This window comes from Drosophila persimilis, unplaced genomic scaffold (assembly GCF_003286085.1).
Source record: "Drosophila persimilis strain 14011-0111.01,24,50 unplaced genomic scaffold, DperRS2 tig00000000-arrow-pilon, whole genome shotgun sequence".
NCBI lineage: Eukaryota > Metazoa > Arthropoda > Insecta > Diptera > Drosophilidae > Drosophila > Drosophila persimilis.
In genome coordinates this window covers 640,838-658,974 of record NW_020825288.1, presented here as the reverse complement: position 1 = coordinate 658,974, position 18,137 = coordinate 640,838, and the positions used below count along the sequence as shown (strand labels likewise).

General features: G+C 47.4%; 8 protein-coding genes across 9 annotated transcripts; all 8 read right to left on the bottom strand.

Annotated features, from left to right (window-relative positions):
• Positions 1-41: 41 nt before the first annotated feature.
• LOC6595303 (prolyl 4-hydroxylase subunit alpha-2) lies at positions 42-2,582 on the bottom strand. Its single transcript, XM_026994761.1, has 9 exons — positions 2,127-2,582; positions 1,894-2,045; positions 1,676-1,832; positions 1,298-1,616; positions 764-1,240; positions 625-687; positions 490-565; positions 334-423; positions 42-270 (listed from the first exon to the last, which is right to left on the bottom strand). The coding sequence occupies exons 1-9, from the start codon at positions 2,303-2,305 to the stop codon at positions 134-136; spliced, it is 1,650 nt and encodes a 549-aa protein (XP_026850562.1). The 5' UTR covers positions 2,306-2,582; the 3' UTR covers positions 42-133.
• A 436-nt stretch (positions 2,583-3,018) lies between these two features.
• LOC6594829 (prolyl 4-hydroxylase subunit alpha-1) lies at positions 3,019-12,809 on the bottom strand. The gene is made up of 9 exons (XM_026994891.1): positions 12,613-12,809; positions 12,400-12,551; positions 12,193-12,343; positions 11,939-12,126; positions 11,309-11,886; positions 11,209-11,256; positions 10,963-11,128; positions 10,815-10,888; positions 3,019-3,063 (listed from the first exon to the last, which is right to left on the bottom strand). The coding sequence occupies exons 1-9, from the start codon at positions 12,804-12,806 to the stop codon at positions 3,052-3,054; spliced, it is 1,563 nt and encodes a 520-aa protein (XP_026850692.1). The 5' UTR covers positions 12,807-12,809; the 3' UTR covers positions 3,019-3,051.
• Positions 5,121-6,125, bottom strand: LOC6595305. Its single transcript, XM_026994897.1, has 4 exons — positions 5,948-6,125; positions 5,742-5,893; positions 5,577-5,682; positions 5,121-5,516 (listed from the first exon to the last, which is right to left on the bottom strand). The coding sequence occupies exons 1-4, from the start codon at positions 5,995-5,997 to the stop codon at positions 5,264-5,266; spliced, it is 561 nt and encodes a 186-aa protein (XP_026850698.1). The 5' UTR covers positions 5,998-6,125; the 3' UTR covers positions 5,121-5,263.
• Positions 6,166-8,090, bottom strand: LOC6594826 (prolyl 4-hydroxylase subunit alpha-1). Its single transcript, XM_026994893.1, has 7 exons — positions 7,906-8,090; positions 7,564-7,851; positions 7,305-7,507; positions 6,680-7,257; positions 6,571-6,621; positions 6,350-6,515; positions 6,166-6,290 (listed from the first exon to the last, which is right to left on the bottom strand). The coding sequence occupies exons 1-7, from the start codon at positions 7,995-7,997 to the stop codon at positions 6,232-6,234; spliced, it is 1,437 nt and encodes a 478-aa protein (XP_026850694.1). The 5' UTR covers positions 7,998-8,090; the 3' UTR covers positions 6,166-6,231.
• On the bottom strand, positions 8,197-10,152 carry LOC6594828 (prolyl 4-hydroxylase subunit alpha-1). Its single transcript, XM_002020487.2, has 8 exons — positions 9,956-10,152; positions 9,762-9,901; positions 9,556-9,706; positions 9,173-9,503; positions 8,680-9,117; positions 8,578-8,625; positions 8,354-8,519; positions 8,197-8,293 (listed from the first exon to the last, which is right to left on the bottom strand). Exons 1-8 carry the CDS (start codon positions 10,144-10,146, stop codon positions 8,232-8,234), a joined length of 1,527 nt encoding a protein of 508 aa, XP_002020523.2. The 5' UTR covers positions 10,147-10,152; the 3' UTR covers positions 8,197-8,231.
• Positions 12,810-12,864: 55 nt separating the features above from the next.
• On the bottom strand, positions 12,865-13,942 carry LOC113567460. The gene is made up of 5 exons (XM_026995418.1): positions 13,752-13,942; positions 13,546-13,697; positions 13,381-13,486; positions 13,143-13,320; positions 12,865-12,891 (listed from the first exon to the last, which is right to left on the bottom strand). The coding sequence occupies exons 1-5, from the start codon at positions 13,940-13,942 to the stop codon at positions 12,865-12,867; spliced, it is 654 nt and encodes a 217-aa protein (XP_026851219.1).
• Positions 13,943-13,950: 8 nt separating this feature from the next.
• LOC6594830 (prolyl 4-hydroxylase subunit alpha-1) lies at positions 13,951-15,908 on the bottom strand. The gene is made up of 7 exons (XM_026994892.1): positions 15,707-15,908; positions 15,365-15,652; positions 15,106-15,308; positions 14,484-15,058; positions 14,375-14,425; positions 14,154-14,319; positions 13,951-14,094 (listed from the first exon to the last, which is right to left on the bottom strand). Exons 1-7 carry the CDS (start codon positions 15,796-15,798, stop codon positions 14,036-14,038), a joined length of 1,434 nt encoding a protein of 477 aa, XP_026850693.1. The 5' UTR covers positions 15,799-15,908; the 3' UTR covers positions 13,951-14,035.
• A 102-nt stretch (positions 15,909-16,010) lies between these two features.
• Positions 16,011-17,942, bottom strand: LOC113567356 (prolyl 4-hydroxylase subunit alpha-1). Of its 2 annotated transcripts, none has more exons than XM_026994896.1 (5): positions 16,974-17,074; positions 16,481-16,918; positions 16,379-16,426; positions 16,155-16,320; positions 16,011-16,094 (listed from the first exon to the last, which is right to left on the bottom strand). In XM_026994896.1, exons 1-5 carry the CDS (start codon positions 17,007-17,009, stop codon positions 16,033-16,035), a joined length of 750 nt encoding a protein of 249 aa, XP_026850697.1. In that variant the 5' UTR covers positions 17,010-17,074; the 3' UTR covers positions 16,011-16,032. The 2 variants fall into 2 exon arrangements, with proteins under 2 accessions (XP_026850697.1, XP_026850696.1); XM_026994895.1 differs by lacking the exons at positions 16,011-16,094; positions 16,155-16,320; positions 16,379-16,426 and adding exons at positions 17,346-17,496; positions 17,552-17,691; positions 17,746-17,942 and having other exon boundaries at positions 16,854-16,918; positions 16,974-17,293.
• Between the last annotated feature and the right edge of the window lie 195 nt (positions 17,943-18,137).

Below are 18,137 nucleotides of genomic sequence, written 5' to 3'. Positions count from 1 at the left end.
TACATTCAATCGTTTTCCAAAGCAGCATAAAAAATGGTCACTTCATCACTTATTAATATCTTTATTTCCCTATAAATTTCGAATAAACTAGACTCTCATTCCTTAAAGCTTGACTTGGTGGTTGGAGTGGCCCTCAGCTCGATGCTTCCTTCTTCGTCTCCTGGTTTTTAGCCAGCTCCATAATCTGAGCATAAGTGGCAAGAGAGTCATCCCACAGCAGACAGGGACGTCGATCCGACTGCACAAACTCCCGAATCCAGCGATTTAGGACTGGAAAGCACATATATAGAATATAGAGTATAGAACATAGAGAACTCTTTCCAGAGATCTTACCCCATTTAGATCCAGCGATGATGGGGCAGGCACCGTGCTGCGTGCGGGCATCACCTCTGCCCGCTGCATGCAGATTATGCCAGAAGGCGGCTATCGAGACGGAAGTGTTTGAGTTATTAGGGGTGTTTGAAGTGAATAAATGAACTTGTTAAGTACCTGCATATTTCTTGGGACGCAGGTGCTGCTTCAGATAGGGAAAGGCAGTGCCGCCGCCCTGAGCCACATCCGAGAGCTGTTCAAGGAGATGTTCTACGTGAAAAGTCCACTCGAAGACTTACTTTCTCTACTTACGTAGAAGAGGACCGTTGCAATGCGGTTGCCCATCTCGGTGGAGGAGACCAAACCATTATCGAACTGCGTGGCAGAGGGAGAGAGAGAGAGAGTGTCACATTGTAGTAAATCTCTATCTAAGACCAATCCAGTAACCTACGGTAGTCTCGGTAAACCAGTCCATGTGCTGGCCGTAGTGACCACCGATGCCATAGTTGGCGAACTGATGATCCTCCGCATAGTCCATGTTCAGGTTGGTCATGTCTGCCACTCGGCGGTCAATGGTCTGCAGCACCTCGTGCTCTGTTTTGGCGATGAAGGTTATCTGGCTGGTGCGCACATTGGACACCGTCGACTGGTTGGTGAGTGTGACCATTGCGCGGGCCATCCTGTTGGTTGTCAGCTGCCTGATGACGTCGATCTCGCTCTGGTAGATCACGTCATGGTAGAGCACTAGCAGGGGGTCGTGGCTCAACTCCTCCGCCTTGAGGGGCGCCAACAAGAGGAAGGGATGGGTCTCGGTCATGTACCCGCAACGCAAATGCCGTTGCTCTCGGGCTGTGAGCCTGCTGTGGCCGCTGCACGTCAAACGGTAGGCCTCGAACTCGTCCAGCTTCGAGGGATCCTCGGGTATGGGCTGAGAAAGATATGGGAAGTTGGAATCACCACTTGTAAGCGAACTCTTCTCACTTACGGCATGCTCTTCTATGGTTTTGGATTCATACAAGCCAGCTTTCACTGCATGGTTCCGCATGAATTCCTCGTAGTTTCTGGCATGCTCCTCGCTGGCTGGATGGATCCTCAAGAGCTCCTGGTAGGTGTCATTCACTCCCCGGAAGTCGGCCAACTCCGCCTTGGCCTGCACGAGCAGAGCCAGAATTTGCGGCTGGAGTTTTGGGTCCTGGAACACGCGATCTTTCGCCTCCAACAGCCAGGCGTGCGCGAGTCGCGGATGCTGATCCCTCAATGCCAATCGGGCAATGTCCACGCAGTGCTCGGAGTTCAGCTGTGTGCTAAAAAAACAAAGAAACAATGCAGCAAAGGTCGATTGGATCAATATCCACTGTCTCACCCATGGTTCACTCCATCCAAGATGCCTTTGGCCAGGTGCTTGGCCTCCAGCCTGTAGACGTACTGCAGCCGGAGCAGGCCATCGATGGCGCCCTCCAGTTCGCTGGCATCGGGCATGGAGGGACGCTGTCGTAGCTTCAGCAGCCGCTCCAAGGGCTCTGGTTAGGAAGAAGTGTGTCTTTAATAGAGTTCGAGCCGCTAAATTGATGCTTCACCCACTCTCGCCCGTGTCGGCATACATGAGGTTCTGCACCCGCCGCCAGTCCACCGTCAGTCGTTTGCTGAGCAAATATTGGTTCAGCGGACTCTCGAAGTATGCCGTGCCCCAGTGTTGCGCCTCGGTGCGCTCCTGCTCGAACTCTCGCAGCCGCCTGTCGGTGCAGATTGAGTTTTCCGAGATTCAATTAGTCGTGAGTCACGCTTGATTTGCCACGCCCCTCGCTAGCACTTACGCTCTCAGGAAATCCAATTTGCTCTGATTATCGGCAACGAACTTCTGCATGTGCTGCAGCATTTTCTGCTCGTAACCAAATACCTTGGTCATCGTGTGCACGGAGGAGTAGAACTCGGCTTCACAGGCAAGGAAAAGGCCCTGCCACAGGGCGCCCACCAACAGCAGGGGTAACATCATCCCGAAGCGATTAGATGCCGACTGAATCTACCACTTGACCCCGCACTGAATAGCGACTGAATATTACATAATTCCAGAGATGTCAGAGGTTCTGCTTCTGATTCGAAACCTGTTTTGGCACGCACTCAAAGAAAGCGCGGGGTTCAACGAGCCGGCAACTGGTTTTGGCGTAGACAATAACTAATGTCAAGTAGAGAGAGAATCGAATCCACGAATCGTATCAAATCAGAAGATAGACACTTTCTTCGTAATAAGATATAAACTGGTTATTAAGCTATGATTATCTTTAGAGTTTTATATGGTAGACATACATACTTCCTCATAGGTACCATTCTCGTTCCTTAATAGAGAATGAGGCTTGTTGTATTTTCAGTAGGTTTTGTCTTTTGTCGACTCGGGGATGCTATGGTCGGTGGTCCGAAGAGTGAGAATTATCCTGTGGAGGCACCATAGGTATACACATTATTCCTTTTATGTGTTTGCTTGAGATGGACTGGGGCAGGAGCTCCTATATGGTCTCAAGGTAAGAGAGTTGCACCGAAAGCAGGCACTGTTTTTCTCATTCTAAGAGAAAGATCTTACGTATCCTTTCTCACTGGCTCCTCCAGCAGAAGATGTTGTCGGGACTCGCCAAGAGCATCATATGGTTAATGCCCCTACGGGGCTAAAAATTCTATTAGAGGATATGGCTGGAAATTTAGGAACATTTTGTAGAGTAATCCAATTTATTGGCACATTATCTCCGCTTAGGCCATAACCATGGGGCTTTTTAGTTTCGAACGCCTGACCATCGTCATATATCCAGCGGGTCATCACTAACAGGAAAAGAACCAAATCAAGGTAATACTTATTTGCAGATATCGCTAAAACAGTCTAAGGGAAAACCTACTCCACTTGGAACCCACGATGACGGGACAACCTGTGTGGCGTGTTCTCATATCGTGATCTCCTGAATGGGCCAGGTTGTACCAGAAAAGAACAGTTCCTGCCTGGGGGAATACGGTCACATTCAGCTCTGTGAACAAGGTGGCGCCGCCCTGGGGCACATCGCTTAGCTGTGGGATCAGACATTCTCGTACTCGTATAGACTCGACAATAGGCAGAGGGAAGGAATCGTCGTCCATCATTCACTTACGTAAAATATGGCCGTGGCAATGCGTTCTCTCACTAGATAATTTCTTTCCTAGACAACCGAATGGGAATATCAATTAGATGGAGACTAAGGATATGCTTACGGAGTGCAAAAGGTCACTGTGGCGCATGAACGAGCCTCCAATCCCATAGTTATTGACCTGGAACATTTCAGAGTTGCTAAGATTTAGACCCGTGACATCCCAAAGCACCCGATCTGCTCTTCGGGTCGCCTCTGTAATGGTCGGCTCCAGCCAGACGAAGTGCGCTGTACGGGAGTTAGACAACTCCTGCGGCGCGTTAAAATATTGAATGGTGGTGGCTGGATGTAGCAACGGCTCGCTTGTGTTCCGCAGGGACACCATATCGGAGTGGGTCAATACATCGTAGTACAACGCAATAAAGGGATCGTCAGAGAGAATCTCAGTCCTAACCCTCGCCAAGAGCAGAAAGGGGGATCCTCGTTTAGTGAGGTAGAAGCAGTGGAGGTGCCTGTTCCTGGGCCCCTTACAAAGCCCATTACAGCAGTGATCCTGATCGGGCACTCCTTTTGGCCTGGGTTTCAGCGGAACCTCGTACATCAAGTCTGTGCTCACTTGCTCCTTCAGCCTCAACAGACGAGCATCAAAAGGACTCAGCTTCAGAGCAGCTTCCAGGATATGCCCAGCACTCCAAGGATTTCCTGCGGATTTACATACGCTGGGCGCGGTAGCTTTCTACTAGAGTTTGGGTAACATCAATGATTTTCAGAGGGACAACTGGATCCTCATTTCTGTCCTGAAGCAGCGATATGGCCACCTGTAGCCATCGCTCTGCAGTGGGGTAGTCCTTCATTCCGATGCTGTACTCCGCCAGCGAGCGACAGTCATGGGGGGAAAAACTAGAGCTGGTGGAGATCGAGTAGCTCGAATATATGTACATCCAGGATGTTGCTTAACATCGGATCACTTACTCGTACTGCACGTCCGAGAGCAAGCCACTCGCCATATCCTGGGGCTCCAGGCCATACACACTCCTCACTCTTTCCATACCCAGAAGGGCGTCTGCGATATCATCCTTGGTCGGGAGATACGCACTGGTTTCCCTCATGTACGCCAGTTGTTCTGAATAGTATACATAACACATAACCATACGACTACGGTATGGGATCAAAACTAACCTTGTCCTGGGTCCCCCGATAGGTAGAGCTGCCACTTCATCCAGTCAGAGTGCATGTGTCGGATGAGCGAGAAACTGTTGACGGGATTGGACACAAAGGCCCTTTTGTCCTCCTCAAAAAGAGCATGCACTTTCTCCATGTCAAGCAGAGCTCTAGGGGATTTTTAGAGGATTAATATTTCGAAATCCCCAATTCCCCATTCGCTCTACTCACTCTTGGATTTTATGCAGTTTTATTTCCAGGTGGTACACATAGTACTCCAGGTTGAGAACCAAATTTCCTTGAAGTTCAAGATACTCGCGCAGCTTGTATATCGACCTGGCGGGATGCTCCCTAGACTGGGCATTCGAAAAGCTGTCTAAGCCGGCGAGCACTCCCACGAAGAATATTATGGTACTTCTTATCATATTGGGTGTGTGACTGGAAGCTGCTGCTTTGGGGGGAAAACTCACAGTCTTAAGGGGTTCATGGGGCTATCAATTCGTCACTCTTCTAAGAATAATTGAGATGATTCGAAATGGTATGATACAATATTTATTTACATTGAAATGTTGTATTTTGTATTTGTATGCGACATGCATTTATCTAACGTCAACGCGGGACATTTCCTGGTCGCAACTTGCGCTGATTACAGAGCTGATTGCGAAGTACAGCATCATATGTATTACTTAGAGTTTGTAATATAGCCACAACATCTTTTTTAACAATTCAAAAATCCAAAACAATTTGTTAATTTTTTTTACCTTTTTATAGAGCTTTTGCACTTCACTCTCTTTGACCACGCTCAGCACTTTGTAGAGTTCCTTTTTGCTGGGACTGAGTTTCTGGTAGCCGGATAGTGTCACATTCAGCCACTTCTCGGCGAGATCGGGGCGCTCCTTGTCGTATGCGAAGGTAGCAAGCTCCAAGGCCTCCACCGGACTGAATATGGATCTGTTAAGACTCTTTCCTCGCTCAATTCTATCGATTTCTTGCACTTACTCGAACTGAACTGCTGCCATGGGTTCGTGGATGAGATCTTGCATGGCGGTACCATATTCAATTCTGGAAATTTGGGGCATTAGTGCACGGATTTCAGAGATTTGCTCTAAATAAAGGGAAGAGATCTTGATTAATGGAGAGTGTTTGTATGTTTGTGGAGTCTACCTCTGCCTAGTGACTGCTCCATGAGCCTACGCCAAGTCGTCCAGTCGAAGTGCATGTGGTGGATCAGAGAATAGCTTTGGAGGGGATTGGCCATATACTGCTCCCTGTCGGGTTCCGCATGCGTTTGCTTCACTCTCATCAAAGCAATGTAACTGAGATTGGATTGACTAAGGTCAGGATTCTTTCTACTTCAATGTGGCACCTACCGACGCATCAAACTGATCTTTTTCTGGAGCACACTGCTATAGTCCACCATTTGACTTAGAAGCTTCTCATCCACATCTATCAGTCCTTTAATGCCCAAATTGGAATAAGAACCCTTCCCATCGTTTGCCTCCACCCAAAAAGAGTAGGAAAGAGCCGTCAGAACGATTCTTACTCGCAGAGAAAACCACATGATTGATGTAAGAGTGCGATTCTGCGATGAATAGTGTCAAAGCGAAGCGTGGCTAACAGAATTCTGTATTAGATATGGGTATAAAAGGAAGTACTATCGATTACACGGTCTGCGGAACGGCTGCGACAGCTCGTCTATCCATTTGACCAGGGCTGAAACAGAGAGAAAAGTTCATATGGGTTTCATTATACGTTCAAGAGAATATACTTACCCCACTTAGATCCCTTGATTATGGGACAAGAAGTATGGACTGTGCCTATTTCGCCCTGTCCTCGATCGTTGAGGTTGTACCAGAGAAGAGCATCACCTTGTCGTGGTTGAACGGAGATATTTAGACGTGGAAAGAGAGTGGCACCACCTTGGGGAACATCACTGAGCTGCAGGACACGACAACTAGAGTGGTTTTCAATCAAAACTCGACATTTAACATACATAAAAAAGAACGGTGGCTATTCGGTCTCCTCCTCCGCGATGCTCGAGAGCCTAAGGAGGAAATCATAGATCAGAAATGAGTCCAATTCCGTTACGGTCGGGACTTCACCTGTGGGGTCTCAAAGTGGTCGGTGTGGGGTTTATAGTGGCCTCCGATCCCGTAGTTGATCAGCTGGTATACCTCCGAGTTCTCCATCTCGAAGTTTGTCATGACTCCGACTCTTCGTTCTAACCGCTCCATGACCGCATTTTCGTGGGACGTGAGCCACACAGAGTTCGAGGTACGTCCCGAGTCAATAAAAGGCCTCACCTTCAGATTGTTGACCATGACCATGGCCCGACGTTTCATGAGGGGCTTGGATAGATTTTTCAGCGTCAGCGACTCCAGCGGTGTGATGACGTCGTGGTAGAGCACCATGTAGGGGGAGAGTGAGAGAAGCTCCGTCTTGAAGGGAGCCAGCCGGAGGAAGGGCGCGGCTGTGGTGTTGTAGCTACAGGTCAGGCGGTGCATGTCCCGATACGGACAGCCCCCACGACAGCAGAGCTGTAAGCCAGTCAGAGGAGGATTGGGCTTCTCTAGCGGAAGATCGATAGTGCTCATCATCCGCATCTCTACTCGATCGCGAAGTCGCCGTAGGTAGGGTTTGGGATCCCGATCAATGGCTTTCAAAGCATCCTTATAGCGATCTGATTGTCATTAGGAGAGATTTGTGTCAATTGATTGCAAAACTCACTTAGATGCATGAGGCCTTTGATGTACAGGTTGTTCGCTTGGGAGACATCAAATCCAAGTATCTGGTAGTTCTCTTTTGTCTGCTCTGATGCCTGATCGTATAGGCTAAGGGTCTCTTCCAGCCAAGTCACCGCGTCGTGATATCTGTGCTTCTTATATATTGCTCGAGCCACGGTGAAACACTCGAGGGTTGAAAAGCGTGTCCTGCAAAGGACCTCGAATGAAGGAGGAAAGGGTCTTTTTTTTATGGCTGCACCTACCCATGATGAACGCCATCGAGCAGGCCTCTGACCATATCCTTGGGCTGCAGCTGATAGGTCTTCTGCATCCTGTGAATACCCAAGGAGCCTTCTTCCAAGTCCCAGGCACTGGGATAGTGGGGCCGCGACTCCTTTAGAAACAGCAGCTGACTCTTACCCAAGGGCTGCTCCATCAACTCCAGCACGTGTGCCCAATCCTTGTGCATGTGCCGAACGAGATGAAAGTAGATTAGGGAATGGTCCTCGAGGTTGACTATATGATCATGCTCCATCATGTAATCTGCTATCCTAGAGGGAGGGGAGGATGAAACCCGGGCTTACAAAACAGAACCCTAGACCCACCTTCGTATGAGTTTCATCCTAGCTCTCAGAACGTCAATATAGCTGTTCAGCTGGAAAAGCAAATCCGCATGGAACTCCAGGAGATCCTCCATGCTAACGATTGAAGTGGAATAGAATTGATCCACCACTTCGCTCTCTTCCAGCTCCAAGGCGCCACCATCCCGGACAACAACCAAAATCGACAGATAGAGAAGACTTCTGCTCAACATTATCTCTGGAATGCCACTGACTGAAGTTAAGAAGTTAAGAAGAAAATAAAGCTAAGACAGGGAAATCGATTGGTCATGAATCTGACATGGTTTCTGTTCAACGAAAGACTTTATTCACTACTCTCTTAGGCAAGGCCGTCGAAATAGTTGGGGTTGCTGATTTATCCACTTGGTCATCACTGTTTGGAAAGAAATACATTGTTGAATCAATCTTGTTTCTCTTTTGAGGTTAATTTTACCCCATCTGGAGCCGACAACGACGGGACAGGCCGAGTGAATGGTCTTTTCCATGCCTTGCCCCTTGTGATCCAAGTTGTACCACATCAAGACTGCTCCCTTCTTGGGAAACACCGACAGGTCGAGTAAGGGAAACACTGTGGCGCCCCCCAGAGGCACATCACTCAACTAAATGAAAGAGAGATTCATAGAAACTCTTCCCAAAGATGAACAAAAGGTTACTCACGTAGAACAATAATGTGGCAACCCGATCGGGGAGTTCAGGATTAGAACCCTAAAATAAATTCGATCAGGTTGGTTTTGTTGGTTTAAAGTATTAAGGTCTTACCTCAAAGAAGTCGGGGTGGACGGCATAGTGGCCGCCAATGCCGTAGTTGAGAACCTGAAAGTCCTCCGATCTTTCGAGATCCAAGTTAGACATGTCCTCTGTCAATATGCCCATCCTTCGTATTAGATTATGGCTAGGGTCCAGCCAACCGGCTTTTGTGGTGCGGTTTGGATCTTCAGAGTGTTTCTTCTCCGTTGCATTGTAGGTTACGGCCCGAACCAAGTCCCTCTGTGCCATCAACTTCAGTAAAGACATTTCCCTATCCGCAAGCACATCATGGTAGAGCACCACGTAGGGATCAAGTGATAACAGCTCCATTTTCAGGGGTGCCAGGCGGAGGAACGCTGTTGCAGTGGTATTGTAAAGGCAGTAAAGTCGGGATCCTCGGCGGCACTCTCTAGAGCAGCAGTCCAGGAAGTCATCCTGGTCTTCAGACTCCTAAATGATAGATTAATCCGCATTACTGGCTTTTCTTTGCGATTCCTCCACTGACCTGTTCCTGGGGCTCTTCCCCAATGCGATGGCTCATTTCCAGCCTAGTGAGAGCCCGCTTCAAGTTGTGGTTCTTTGGATGCCTATTTAGGGTTTCAATCATCGTGGAAAGAGGCCTTTCCTTGTCCTCGCTCAAGTTATTTAAAACCTCAACATACAGTTCATACAGGTTTTCCGCAGACAGTCCCTGCTGTTCATACAAATCCCAGTAATCCTCATCCGCCTGGTATAGATCCAGGGACACAGAGATCCAATCTTTTGCCTTGGCATAGTCCCCCCATTTCGCCAAATACTTGGCGATGGTATAGCGCTCAAATGGGGTGGTGGAGTAACTGAAAATTAATGAGCACTACTATTCTTATTCGAATGATTTCTTCCACTCACTTGTGCTGCACTCCCATCAGGAGTCCCTTGGCCATATCAGAGCCATTTAGATTGTAAATGGTCTGAATGCGCCACAGCCCATTAAGGGTTTCCTCCAAATCCTTGGTAGTCGGTAAATCAGAGTGAAGAAGGCTTATACCTGTAGCTTGAGCTGTAGAAAAACATCGCTTATGAAAAGGTTCTTCGATGGGTTGAGGAGCACTGACCTTCACCAGGCTGCTGCTCCAGATACCACAGAATGTTGGGCCAATCGAATTGCATGTGTCGCATGAAGGAAAAACTAGACGGAGGGTCGTGATCCATCCTTTGTGCGCGAGCTATCTTCTCTTTCATGATCTCAACATAACTGTAGGGCCATGGAAAAACTGTTAAAGGCTTAGTCTCATGAAGTTTCACTCACCTGTCTATAAGGTCCACCCTCTGCTGCAACTTATCCGCGTAGGCCTCTAGGTGGTTGACCAGCACTTTATTGTGGGTCAGTAGCTCTCCCAGATCGTATATGGACATGGCATAGTTCTTGTTTAGCTGCCTTAAGGTCGCACCGGGAAACCAAAGGTAGATCAAGCACAGGAAGCACTTCAATCTTCTCATTTTGAAAATTACGTGTATACTAAACGTTTGTTTATGAGTTTAAAGAAACTACTAACAAGCGGGAAATGCATTTTTATCGCCTTGATATCCATCACCTACTGATAGGTTTCGTAACTTTGTTAGCTTTAATTTTGTAAATCCGGCACTCGAAGAGTAAAGGGGCATATTAGATTTGTGGTGAAAATGGGTGTGTATAACGCCCAGAAGGAAGCGTTTCCGACCCCATAAAGAATATGTACATACACAAGTAACATACACATGTACATACAAATGGAAACGGATAAGATATTATATTAAAATCTCCCTAACGACTCGACCGATTTGACGACATTTTGTTTGACAAAACATCAAATCGTGTCTTTTGTGAACAGCGATACCAAAAGACATATAACATACATTGTATTAAATACATAAATTTGTACATATATATGCTGGGTGTAAAGTACTTCGGGTATGATCACTTCGAGCTTCTCTGAGTGAATCCATATATTGTTGAAGGTCGAATGGAAGATCTCTTTCCAGGAACATAAATTATTCGATCGTCCCTATACAACTAGCCATTTTCAAACTGAAATCGGACTATGGGAAACAAAATAAAAATTTCACGCCATACAATTTTTGTAGAGTAATCCAATTTATTGGCACATTATCTCCGCTTAGGCCATAACCATGGGGCTTTTTAGTTTCGTGTGGCAGGGCTTGGTGAACGCCTGACCATCGTCATATATCCAGCGAGTCATCACTAACAGGAAAAGAACCAAATCAAGGTAATACTTATTTGCAGATATCGCTAAAACAGTCTAAGGGAAAACCTACTCCACTTGGAACCCACGATGACGGGACAACCTGTGTGGCGTGTTCTCATATCGTGATCTCCTGAATGGGCCAGGTTGTACCAGAAAAGAACAGTTCCTGCCTGGGGGAATACGGTCACATTCAGCTCTGTGAACAAGGTGGCGCCGCCGTGGGGCACATCGCTTAGCTGTGGGATCAGACATACTCGTACTCGTATAGACTCGACAATAGGCAGAGGGAAGGAATCGTCGTCCATCATTCACTTACGTAAAATATGGCCGTGGCAATGCGTTCTCTCACTAGATAATTTCTTTCCTAGACAACCGAATGGGAATATCAATTAGATGGAGACTAAGGATATGCTTACGGAGTGCAAAAGGTCACTGTGGCGCATGAACGAGCCTCCAATCCCATAGTTATTGACCTGGAACATTTCAGAGTTGCTAAGATTTAGACCCGTGACATCCCAAAGCACCCGATCTGCTCTTCGGGTCGCCTCTGTAATGGTCGGCTCCAGCCAGACGAAGTGCGCTGTACGGGAGTTAGACAACTCCTGCGGCGCGTTAAAATATTGAATGGTGGTGGCTGGATGTAGCAACGGCTCGCTTGTGTTCCGCAGGGACACCATATCGGAGTGGGTCAATACATCGTAGTACAACGCAATAAAGGGATCGTCAGAGAGAATCTCAGTCCTAACCCTCGCCAAGAGCAGAAAGGGGGATCCTCGTTTAGTGAGGTAGAAGCAGTGGAGGTGCCTGTTCCTGGGCCCCTTACAAAGCCCATTACAGCAGTGATCCTGATCGGGCACTCCTTTTGGCCTGGGTTTCAGCGGAACCTCGTACATCAAGTCTGTGCTCACTTGCTCCTTCAGCCTCAACAGACGAGCATCAAAAGGACTCAGCTTCAGAGCAGCTTCCAGGATATGCCCAGCACTCCAAGGATTTCCTGCGGGAAAATGAGAGTCGATATCCGGTTTGCGATACCTCTCATTACATACGCTGGGCGCGGTAGCTTTCTACTAGAATTTGGGTAACATCAATGATTTTCAGAGGGACAACTGGATCCTCATTTCTGTCCTGAAGCAGCGATATGGCCACCTGTAGCCATCGCTCTGCAGTGGGGTAGTCCTTCATTCCGATGCTGTACTCCGCCAGCGAGCGACAGTCATGGGGGGAAAAACTAGAGCTGGTGGAGATCGAGTAGCTCGAATATATGTACATCCAGGATGTTGCTTAACATCGGATCACTTACTCGTACTGCACGTCCGAGAGCAAGCCACTCGCCATATCCTGGGGCTCCAGGCCATACACACTCCTCACTCTTTCCATACCCAGAAGGGCGTCTGCGATATCATCCTTGGTCGGGAGATACGCACTGGTTTCCCTCATGTACGCCAGTTGTTCTGAATAGTATACATAACACATAACCATACGACTACGGTATGGGATCAAAACTAACCTTGTCCTGGGTCCCCCGATAGGTAGAGCTGCCACTTCATCCAGTCAGAGTGCATGTGTCGGATGAGCGAGAAACTGTTGACGGGATTGGACACAAAGGCCCTTTTGTCCTCCTCAAAAAGAGCATGCACTTTCTCCATGTCAAGCAGAGCTCTAGGGGATTTTTAGAGGATTAATATTTCGAAATCCCCAATTCCCCATTCGCTCTACTCACTCTTGGATTTTATGCAGTTTTATTTCCAGGTGGTACACATAGTACTCCAGGTTGAGAACCAAATTTCCTTGAAGTTCAAGATACTCGCGCAGCTTGTATATCGACCTGGCGGGATGCTCCCTAGACTGGGCATTCGAAAAGCTGTCTAAGCCGGCGAGCACTCCCACGAAGAATATTATGGTACTTCTTATCATATTGGGTGTGTGACTGGAAGCTGCTGCTTTGGGGGGAAAACTCACAGTCTTAAGGGGTTCATGGGGCTATCAATTCGTCACTCTTCTAAGAATAATTGAGATGATTCGAAATGGTATGATACAATATTTATTTACATTGAAATGTTGTATTTTGTATTTGTATGCGACATGCATTTATCTAACGTCAACGCGGGACATTTCCTGGTCGCAACTTGCGCTGATTACAGAGCTGATTGCGAAGTACAGCATCATATGTATTACTTAGAGTTTGTAATATAGCCACAACATCTTTTTTAACAATTCAAAAATCCAAAACAATTTGTTAATTTTTTTTACCTTTTTATAGAGCTTTTGCACTTCACTCTCTTTGACCACGCTCAGCACTTTGTAGAGTTCCTTTTTGCTGGGACTGAGTTTCTGGTAGCCGGATAGTGTCACATTCAGCCACTTCTCGGCGAGATCGGGGCGCTCCTTGTCGTATGCGAAGGTAGCAAGCTCCAAGGCCTCCACCGGACTGAATATGGATCTGTTAAGACTCTTTCCTCGCTCAATTCTATCGATTTCTTGCACTTACTCGAACTGAACTGCTGCCATGGGTTCGTGGATGAGATCTTGCATGGCGGTACCATATTCAATTCTGGAAATTTGGGGCATTAGTGCACGGATTTCAGAGATTTGCTCTAAATAAAGGGAAGAGATCTTGATTAATGGAGAGCGTTTGTATGTTTGTGGAGTCTACCTCTGCCTAGTGACTGCTCCATGAGCCTACGCCAAGTCGTCCAGTCGAAGTGCATGTGGTGGATCAGAGAATAGCTTTGGAGGGGATTGGCCATATACTGCTCCCTGTCGGGTTCCGCATGCGTTTGCTTCACTCTCATCAAAGCAATGTAACTGAGATTGGATTGACTAAGGTCAGGATTCTTTCTACTTCAATGTGGCACCTACCGACGCATCAAACTGATCTTTTTCTGGAGCACACTGCTATAGTCCACCATTTGACTTAGAAGCTTCTCATCCACATCTATCAGTCCTTTAATGCCCAAATTGGAATAAGAACCCTTCCCATCGTTTGCCTCCACCCAAAAAGAGTAGGAAAGAGCCGTCAGAACGATTCTTACTCGCAGAGAAAACCACATGATTGATGTAAGAGTGCGATTCTGCGTTGAATAGTGTCAAAGCGAAGCGTGGCTAACAGAATTCTGTATTAGATATGGGTATAAAAGGAAGTACTATCGATTACACGGTCTGCGGAACGGCTGCGACAGCTCGTCTATCCATTTGACCAGGGCTGAAACAGAGAGAAAAGTTCATATGGGTTTCATTATACGTTCAAGAGAATATACTTACCCCACTTAGATCCCTTGATTATGGGACAAGAAGTATGGACTGTGCCTATTTCGCCCTGTCCTCGATCGTTGAGGTTGTACCAGAGAAGAGCATCACCTTGTCGTGGTTGAACAGAGATATTTAGACGTGGAAAGAGAGTGGCACCACCTTGGGGAACATCACTGAGCTGCAGGACACGACAACTAGAGTGGGTTTCAATCAAAACTCGACATTTAACATACATAAAAAAGAACGGTGGCTATTCGGTCTCCTCCTCCGCGATGCTCGAGAGCCTAAGGAGGAAATCATAGATCAGAAATGAGTCCAATTCCGTTACGGTCGGGACTTCACCTGTGGGGTCTCAAAGTGGTCGGTGTGGGGTTTATAGTGGCCTCCGATCCCGTAGTTGATCAGCTGGTATACCTCCGAGTTCTCCATCTCGAAGTTTGTCATGACTCCGACTCTTCGTTCTAACCGCTCCATGACCGCATTTTCGTGGGACGTGAGCCACACAGAGTTCGAGGTACGTCCCGAATCGATTAAAGGCCTCAGCTTCTGTTTGTTGAAGGTCATGGCCCGACGTTTCATGTGGGGCTTGGATAGATTTTTCAGCGTCAGCGACTCCAGCGGTGTGATGACGTCGTGGTAGAGCACCATGTAGGGGGCGAGTGAGAGAAGCTCCGTCTTGAAGGGAGCCAGCCGGAGGAAGGGCGCGGCTGTGGTGTTGTAGCTACAGGTCAGGCGGTGCATGTCCCGATACGGACAGCCCCCACGACAGCAGAGCTGTAAGCCAGTCAGAGGAGGATTGGGCTTCTCTAGCGGAAGATCGATAGTGCTCATCATCCGCATCTCTACTCGATCGCGAAGTCGCCTTAGGTAGGGTTTGGGATCCCGATCAATGGCTTTCAAAGCATCCTTATAGCGATCTGATTGTCATTAGGAGAGATTTGTGTCAATTGATTGCAAAACTCACTTAGATGCATGAGGCCTTTGATGTACAGGTTGTTCGCTTGGGAGACATCAAATCCAAGTATCTGGTAGTTCTCTTTTGTCTGCTCTGATGCCTGATCGTATAGGCTAAGGGTCTCTTCCAGCCAAGTCACCGCGTCGTGGTATCTGTGCTTCTTATATATTGCTCGAGCCACGGTGAAACACTCGAGGGTTGAAAAGCGTGTCCTGCAAAGGACCTCGAATGAAGGAGGAAAGGGTCTTTTTTTTATGGCTGCACCTACCCATGATGAACGCCATCGAGCAGGCCTCTGACCATATCCTTGGGCTGCAGCTGATATGTCTTCTGCATCCTGTGAATACCCAAGGAGCCTTCTTCCAAGTCCCAGGCACTGGGATAGTGGGGCCGCGACTCCTTTAGAAACAGCAGCTGACTCTTACCCAAGGGCTGCTCCATCAACTCCAGCACGTGTGCCCAATCCTTGTGCATGTGCCGAACGAGATGAAAGTAGTTTAGGGAATGGTCCTCGAGGTTGACTATATGATCATGCTCCATCATGTAATCTGCTATCCTAGAGGGAGGGGAGGATGAAACCCGGGCTTACAAAACAGAACCCTAGACCCACCTTCGTATGAGTTTCATCCTAGCTCTCAGAACGTCAATATAGCTGTTCAGCTGGAAAAGCAAATCCGCATGGAACTCCAGGAGATCCTCCATGCTAACGATTGAAGTGGAATAGAATTGATCCACCACTTCGCTCTCTTCCAGCTTCAGGGCGCCACCATCCCAGACAACAACCAAAATCGACAGATAGAGAAGACTTCTGCTTAACATTATCTCTGGAATGCCACTGACTGAAGTTAAGAAGTTAAGAAGAAAATAAAGCTAAGACAGGGAAATCGATTGGTCATGAATCTGACATGGTTTCCGTTCAACGAAAGACTTTATTCACTACTCTCTTACGCAAGGCCGTCGAAATAGTTGGGGTTGCTGATTTATCCACTTGGTCATCACTGTTTGGGAGGAAATGCATGAGTAAATCAATCACGTTTCGGTTTTAAGGCTGATTTTACCCCATCTGGAGCCGACAACGACGGGACAGGCCGAGTGAACGGTCTTTTCAATGCCTTGCCCCTTGTGATCCAAGTTGTACCACATCAAGACTGCTCCCTTCTTGGGAAACACCGACAGGTCGAGTAAGGGAAACACTGTGGCGCCCCCCAGAGGCACATCACTCAACTAAATGAAAGAGAGATTCATAGAAACTCTTCCCAAAGATGAACAACAGGTTACTCACGTAGAACAATAATGTGGCAACGCGATCGGGGAGTTCAGGATTAGAACCCTAAAATAAATTCGATCAGGTTGGTTTTGTTGGTTTAAAGTATCAATTCCTCACTTCATAATAGTCAGGGTGGATAGCATCGTGGCCGCCAATGCCGTAGTTGAGAACCTGAAAGTCCTCCGATCTTTCGAGATCCAGGTTAGTCATGTCCTCTGTCAATATGCCCATCCTTCGTATTAGACTATGGCTAGGGTCCAGCCAACGGGCTTTTGTGGTGCGGTTTGGATCTTCTGAGTGCTCTTTATCCGTTACATCGTAGGTTGAAGCTCGAACCAAGTCCTTCTGTGCCATCAACTTCAGTAAAGACATTTCCCTGTCCGCAAGCACATCATGGTAGATCACCACGTAGGGATCAAGTGATAGCAGCTCCATTTTCAGGGGTGCCAGGCGGAGGAACGCTGTTGCAGTGGTAATGTAGAGGCAGTAAAGTCGGGATCCTCGGCGGCACTCTCTAGAGCAGCAGTCCAGGAAGTCATCCTGGTCTTCAGACTCCTAAATGATAGATTAATCCGCATTACTGGCTTTTCTTTGCGGTTCCTCCACTGACCTGTTCCTGGGGCTCTTCCCCAATGCGATAGCTCATTTCCAGCCTAGTGAGAGCCCGCTTCAAGTTGTGGTTCTTTGGATGCCTCAATCATCGTGGAAAGAGGCCTTTCCTTGTCCTCGCTCAAGTTATTTAAAACCTTAACATACAGTTCATACAGGTTTTCCGCAGACAGTCCCTGCTGTTCATACAAATCCCAGTAATCCTCATCCGCCTGGTATAGATCCAGGGACACAGAGATCCAATCTTTTGCCTTGGCATAGTCCCCCCATTTCGCCAAATACTTGGCGATGGTATAGCCCTCAAATGGGGTGGTGGAGTAACTGAAAATTAATGAGCACTACTATTCTTATTCGAATGATTTCTTCCACTCACTTGTGCTGCACTCCCATCAGGAGTCCCTTGGCCATATCAGAGCCATTTAGATTGTAAATGGTCTGAATGCGCCACAGCCCATTAAGGGTTTCCTCCAAATCCTTGGTAGTCGGTAAATCAGAGTGAAGAAGGCTTATACCTGTAGCTTGAGCTGTAGAAAAACATCGCTTATGAAAAGGTTCTTCGATGGGTTGAGGAGCACTGACCTTCACCAGGCTGCTGCTCCAGATACCACAGAATGTTGGGCCAATCGAATTGCATGTGTCGCATGAAGGAAAAACTAGACGGAGGGTCGTGATCCATCCTTTGTGCGCGAGCTATCTTCTCTTTCATGATCTCAACATAACTGTAGGGCCATGGAAAAACTGTTAAAGGCTTAGTCTCATGAAGTTTCACTCACCTGTCTATAAGGTCCACCCTCTGCTGCAACTTATCCGCGTAGGCCTCTAGGTGGTTGACCAGCACTTTATTGTGGGTCAGTAGCTCTCCCAGATCGTATATGGACATGGCATAGTTCTTGTTTAGCTGCCTTAAGGTCGCACCGGGAAACCAAAGGTAGATCAAGCACAGGAAGCACTTCAATCTTCTCATTTTGAAAATTACGTGTATACTAAACGTTTGTTTAAGAGTTTAAAGAAACTACTAACAAGCGGGAAATGCATTTTTCTCGCTTTGATATCTGTTGAGCTACTGAACCTTTTCGCTAATATTGGGCTGCTTAACCCAACAATATCCATCACCTACTGATAGGCTTCCTAACTTTGTTAAATGTAGGTTTTTAAATGTAGGTTT

What these genes read in the sequence shown, in the direction of transcription:
- LOC113567356 (XM_026994895.1), bottom strand. Translation starts at nt 17,936, where the DNA reads ATGAGAAGATTGAAGTGCTTCCTGTGCTTGATCTACCTTTGGTTTCCC. An exon ending in AGGGTGGACCTTATAGACAG is followed by an intron (nt 17,692 to 17,745) that starts GTGAGTGAAACT and finishes ATGGCCCTACAG; the next exon opens with TTATGTTGAGATCATGAAAG. An exon ending in CTGATGGGAGTGCAGCACAA is followed by an intron (nt 17,294 to 17,345) that starts GTGAGTGGAAGA and finishes ATTAATTTTCAG; the next exon opens with TTACTCCACCACCCCATTTG.
- LOC6594829 (XM_026994891.1), bottom strand. Translation starts at nt 12,806, where the DNA reads ATGATAAGAAGTACCATAATATTCTTCGTGGGAGTGCTCGCCGGCTTA. An exon ending in AGAAAGCTACCGCGCCCAGC is followed by an intron (nt 11,887 to 11,938) that starts GTATGTAATGAG and finishes ATTTTCCCGCAG; the next exon opens with GAAATCCTTGGAGTGCTGGG. An exon ending in TTGCCACGGCCATATTTTAC is followed by an intron (nt 11,129 to 11,208) that starts GTAAGTGAATGA and finishes CTGATCCCACAG; the next exon opens with CTAAGCGATGTGCCCCACGG.
- LOC6594830 (XM_026994892.1), bottom strand. Translation starts at nt 15,798, where the DNA reads ATGGAGGATCTCCTGGAGTTCCATGCGGATTTGCTTTTCCAGCTGAAC. An exon ending in CTCGATGGCGTTCATCATGG is followed by an intron (nt 15,309 to 15,364) that starts GTAGGTGCAGCC and finishes GGTCCTTTGCAG; the next exon opens with GACACGCTTTTCAACCCTCG. An exon ending in ACCACTTTGAGACCCCACAG is followed by an intron (nt 14,426 to 14,483) that starts GTGAAGTCCCGA and finishes TTTCCTCCTTAG; the next exon opens with GCTCTCGAGCATCGCGGAGG.
- LOC6595305 (XM_026994897.1), bottom strand. Translation starts at nt 5,997, where the DNA reads ATGGTGGACTATAGCAGTGTGCTCCAGAAAAAGATCAGTTTGATGCGT. An exon ending in GGAGCAGTCACTAGGCAGAG is followed by an intron (nt 5,683 to 5,741) that starts GTAGACTCCACA and finishes CCCTTTATTTAG; the next exon opens with AGCAAATCTCTGAAATCCGT. An exon ending in ATGGCAGCAGTTCAGTTCGA is followed by an intron (nt 5,517 to 5,576) that starts GTAAGTGCAAGA and finishes ATCCATATTCAG; the next exon opens with TCCGGTGGAGGCCTTGGAGC.
- LOC6594826 (XM_026994893.1), bottom strand. Translation starts at nt 7,997, where the DNA reads ATGGAGGATCTCCTGGAGTTCCATGCGGATTTGCTTTTCCAGCTGAAC. An exon ending in CTCGATGGCGTTCATCATGG is followed by an intron (nt 7,508 to 7,563) that starts GTAGGTGCAGCC and finishes GGTCCTTTGCAG; the next exon opens with GACACGCTTTTCAACCCTCG. An exon ending in CAAAGGCCTCATGCATCTAA is followed by an intron (nt 7,258 to 7,304) that starts GTGAGTTTTGCA and finishes AATGACAATCAG; the next exon opens with ATCGCTATAAGGATGCTTTG.
- LOC113567460 (XM_026995418.1), bottom strand. Translation starts at nt 13,942, where the DNA reads ATGTGGTTTTCTCTGCGAGTAAGAATCGTTCTGACGGCTCTTTCCTAC. An exon ending in AAGATCAGTTTGATGCGTCG is followed by an intron (nt 13,698 to 13,751) that starts GTAGGTGCCACA and finishes ATCCAATCTCAG; the next exon opens with TTACATTGCTTTGATGAGAG. An exon ending in ATGGCAGCAGTTCAGTTCGA is followed by an intron (nt 13,321 to 13,380) that starts GTAAGTGCAAGA and finishes ATCCATATTCAG; the next exon opens with TCCGGTGGAGGCCTTGGAGC.
- LOC6595303 (XM_026994761.1), bottom strand. Translation starts at nt 2,305, where the DNA reads ATGATGTTACCCCTGCTGTTGGTGGGCGCCCTGTGGCAGGGCCTTTTC. An exon ending in AAATTGGATTTCCTGAGAGC is followed by an intron (nt 2,046 to 2,126) that starts GTAAGTGCTAGC and finishes CTGCACCGACAG; the next exon opens with GCGGCTGCGAGAGTTCGAGC. An exon ending in GTATGCCGACACGGGCGAGA is followed by an intron (nt 1,833 to 1,893) that starts GTGGGTGAAGCA and finishes CTTCCTAACCAG; the next exon opens with AGCCCTTGGAGCGGCTGCTG.
- LOC6594828 (XM_002020487.2), bottom strand. Translation starts at nt 10,146, where the DNA reads ATGAGAAGATTGAAGTGCTTCCTGTGCTTGATCTACCTTTGGTTTCCC. An exon ending in GGAGCAGCAGCCTGGTGAAG is followed by an intron (nt 9,707 to 9,761) that starts GTCAGTGCTCCT and finishes GTTTTTCTACAG; the next exon opens with CTCAAGCTACAGGTATAAGC. An exon ending in TTGCCACATTATTGTTCTAC is followed by an intron (nt 8,520 to 8,577) that starts GTGAGTAACCTT and finishes TCTTTCATTTAG; the next exon opens with TTGAGTGATGTGCCTCTGGG.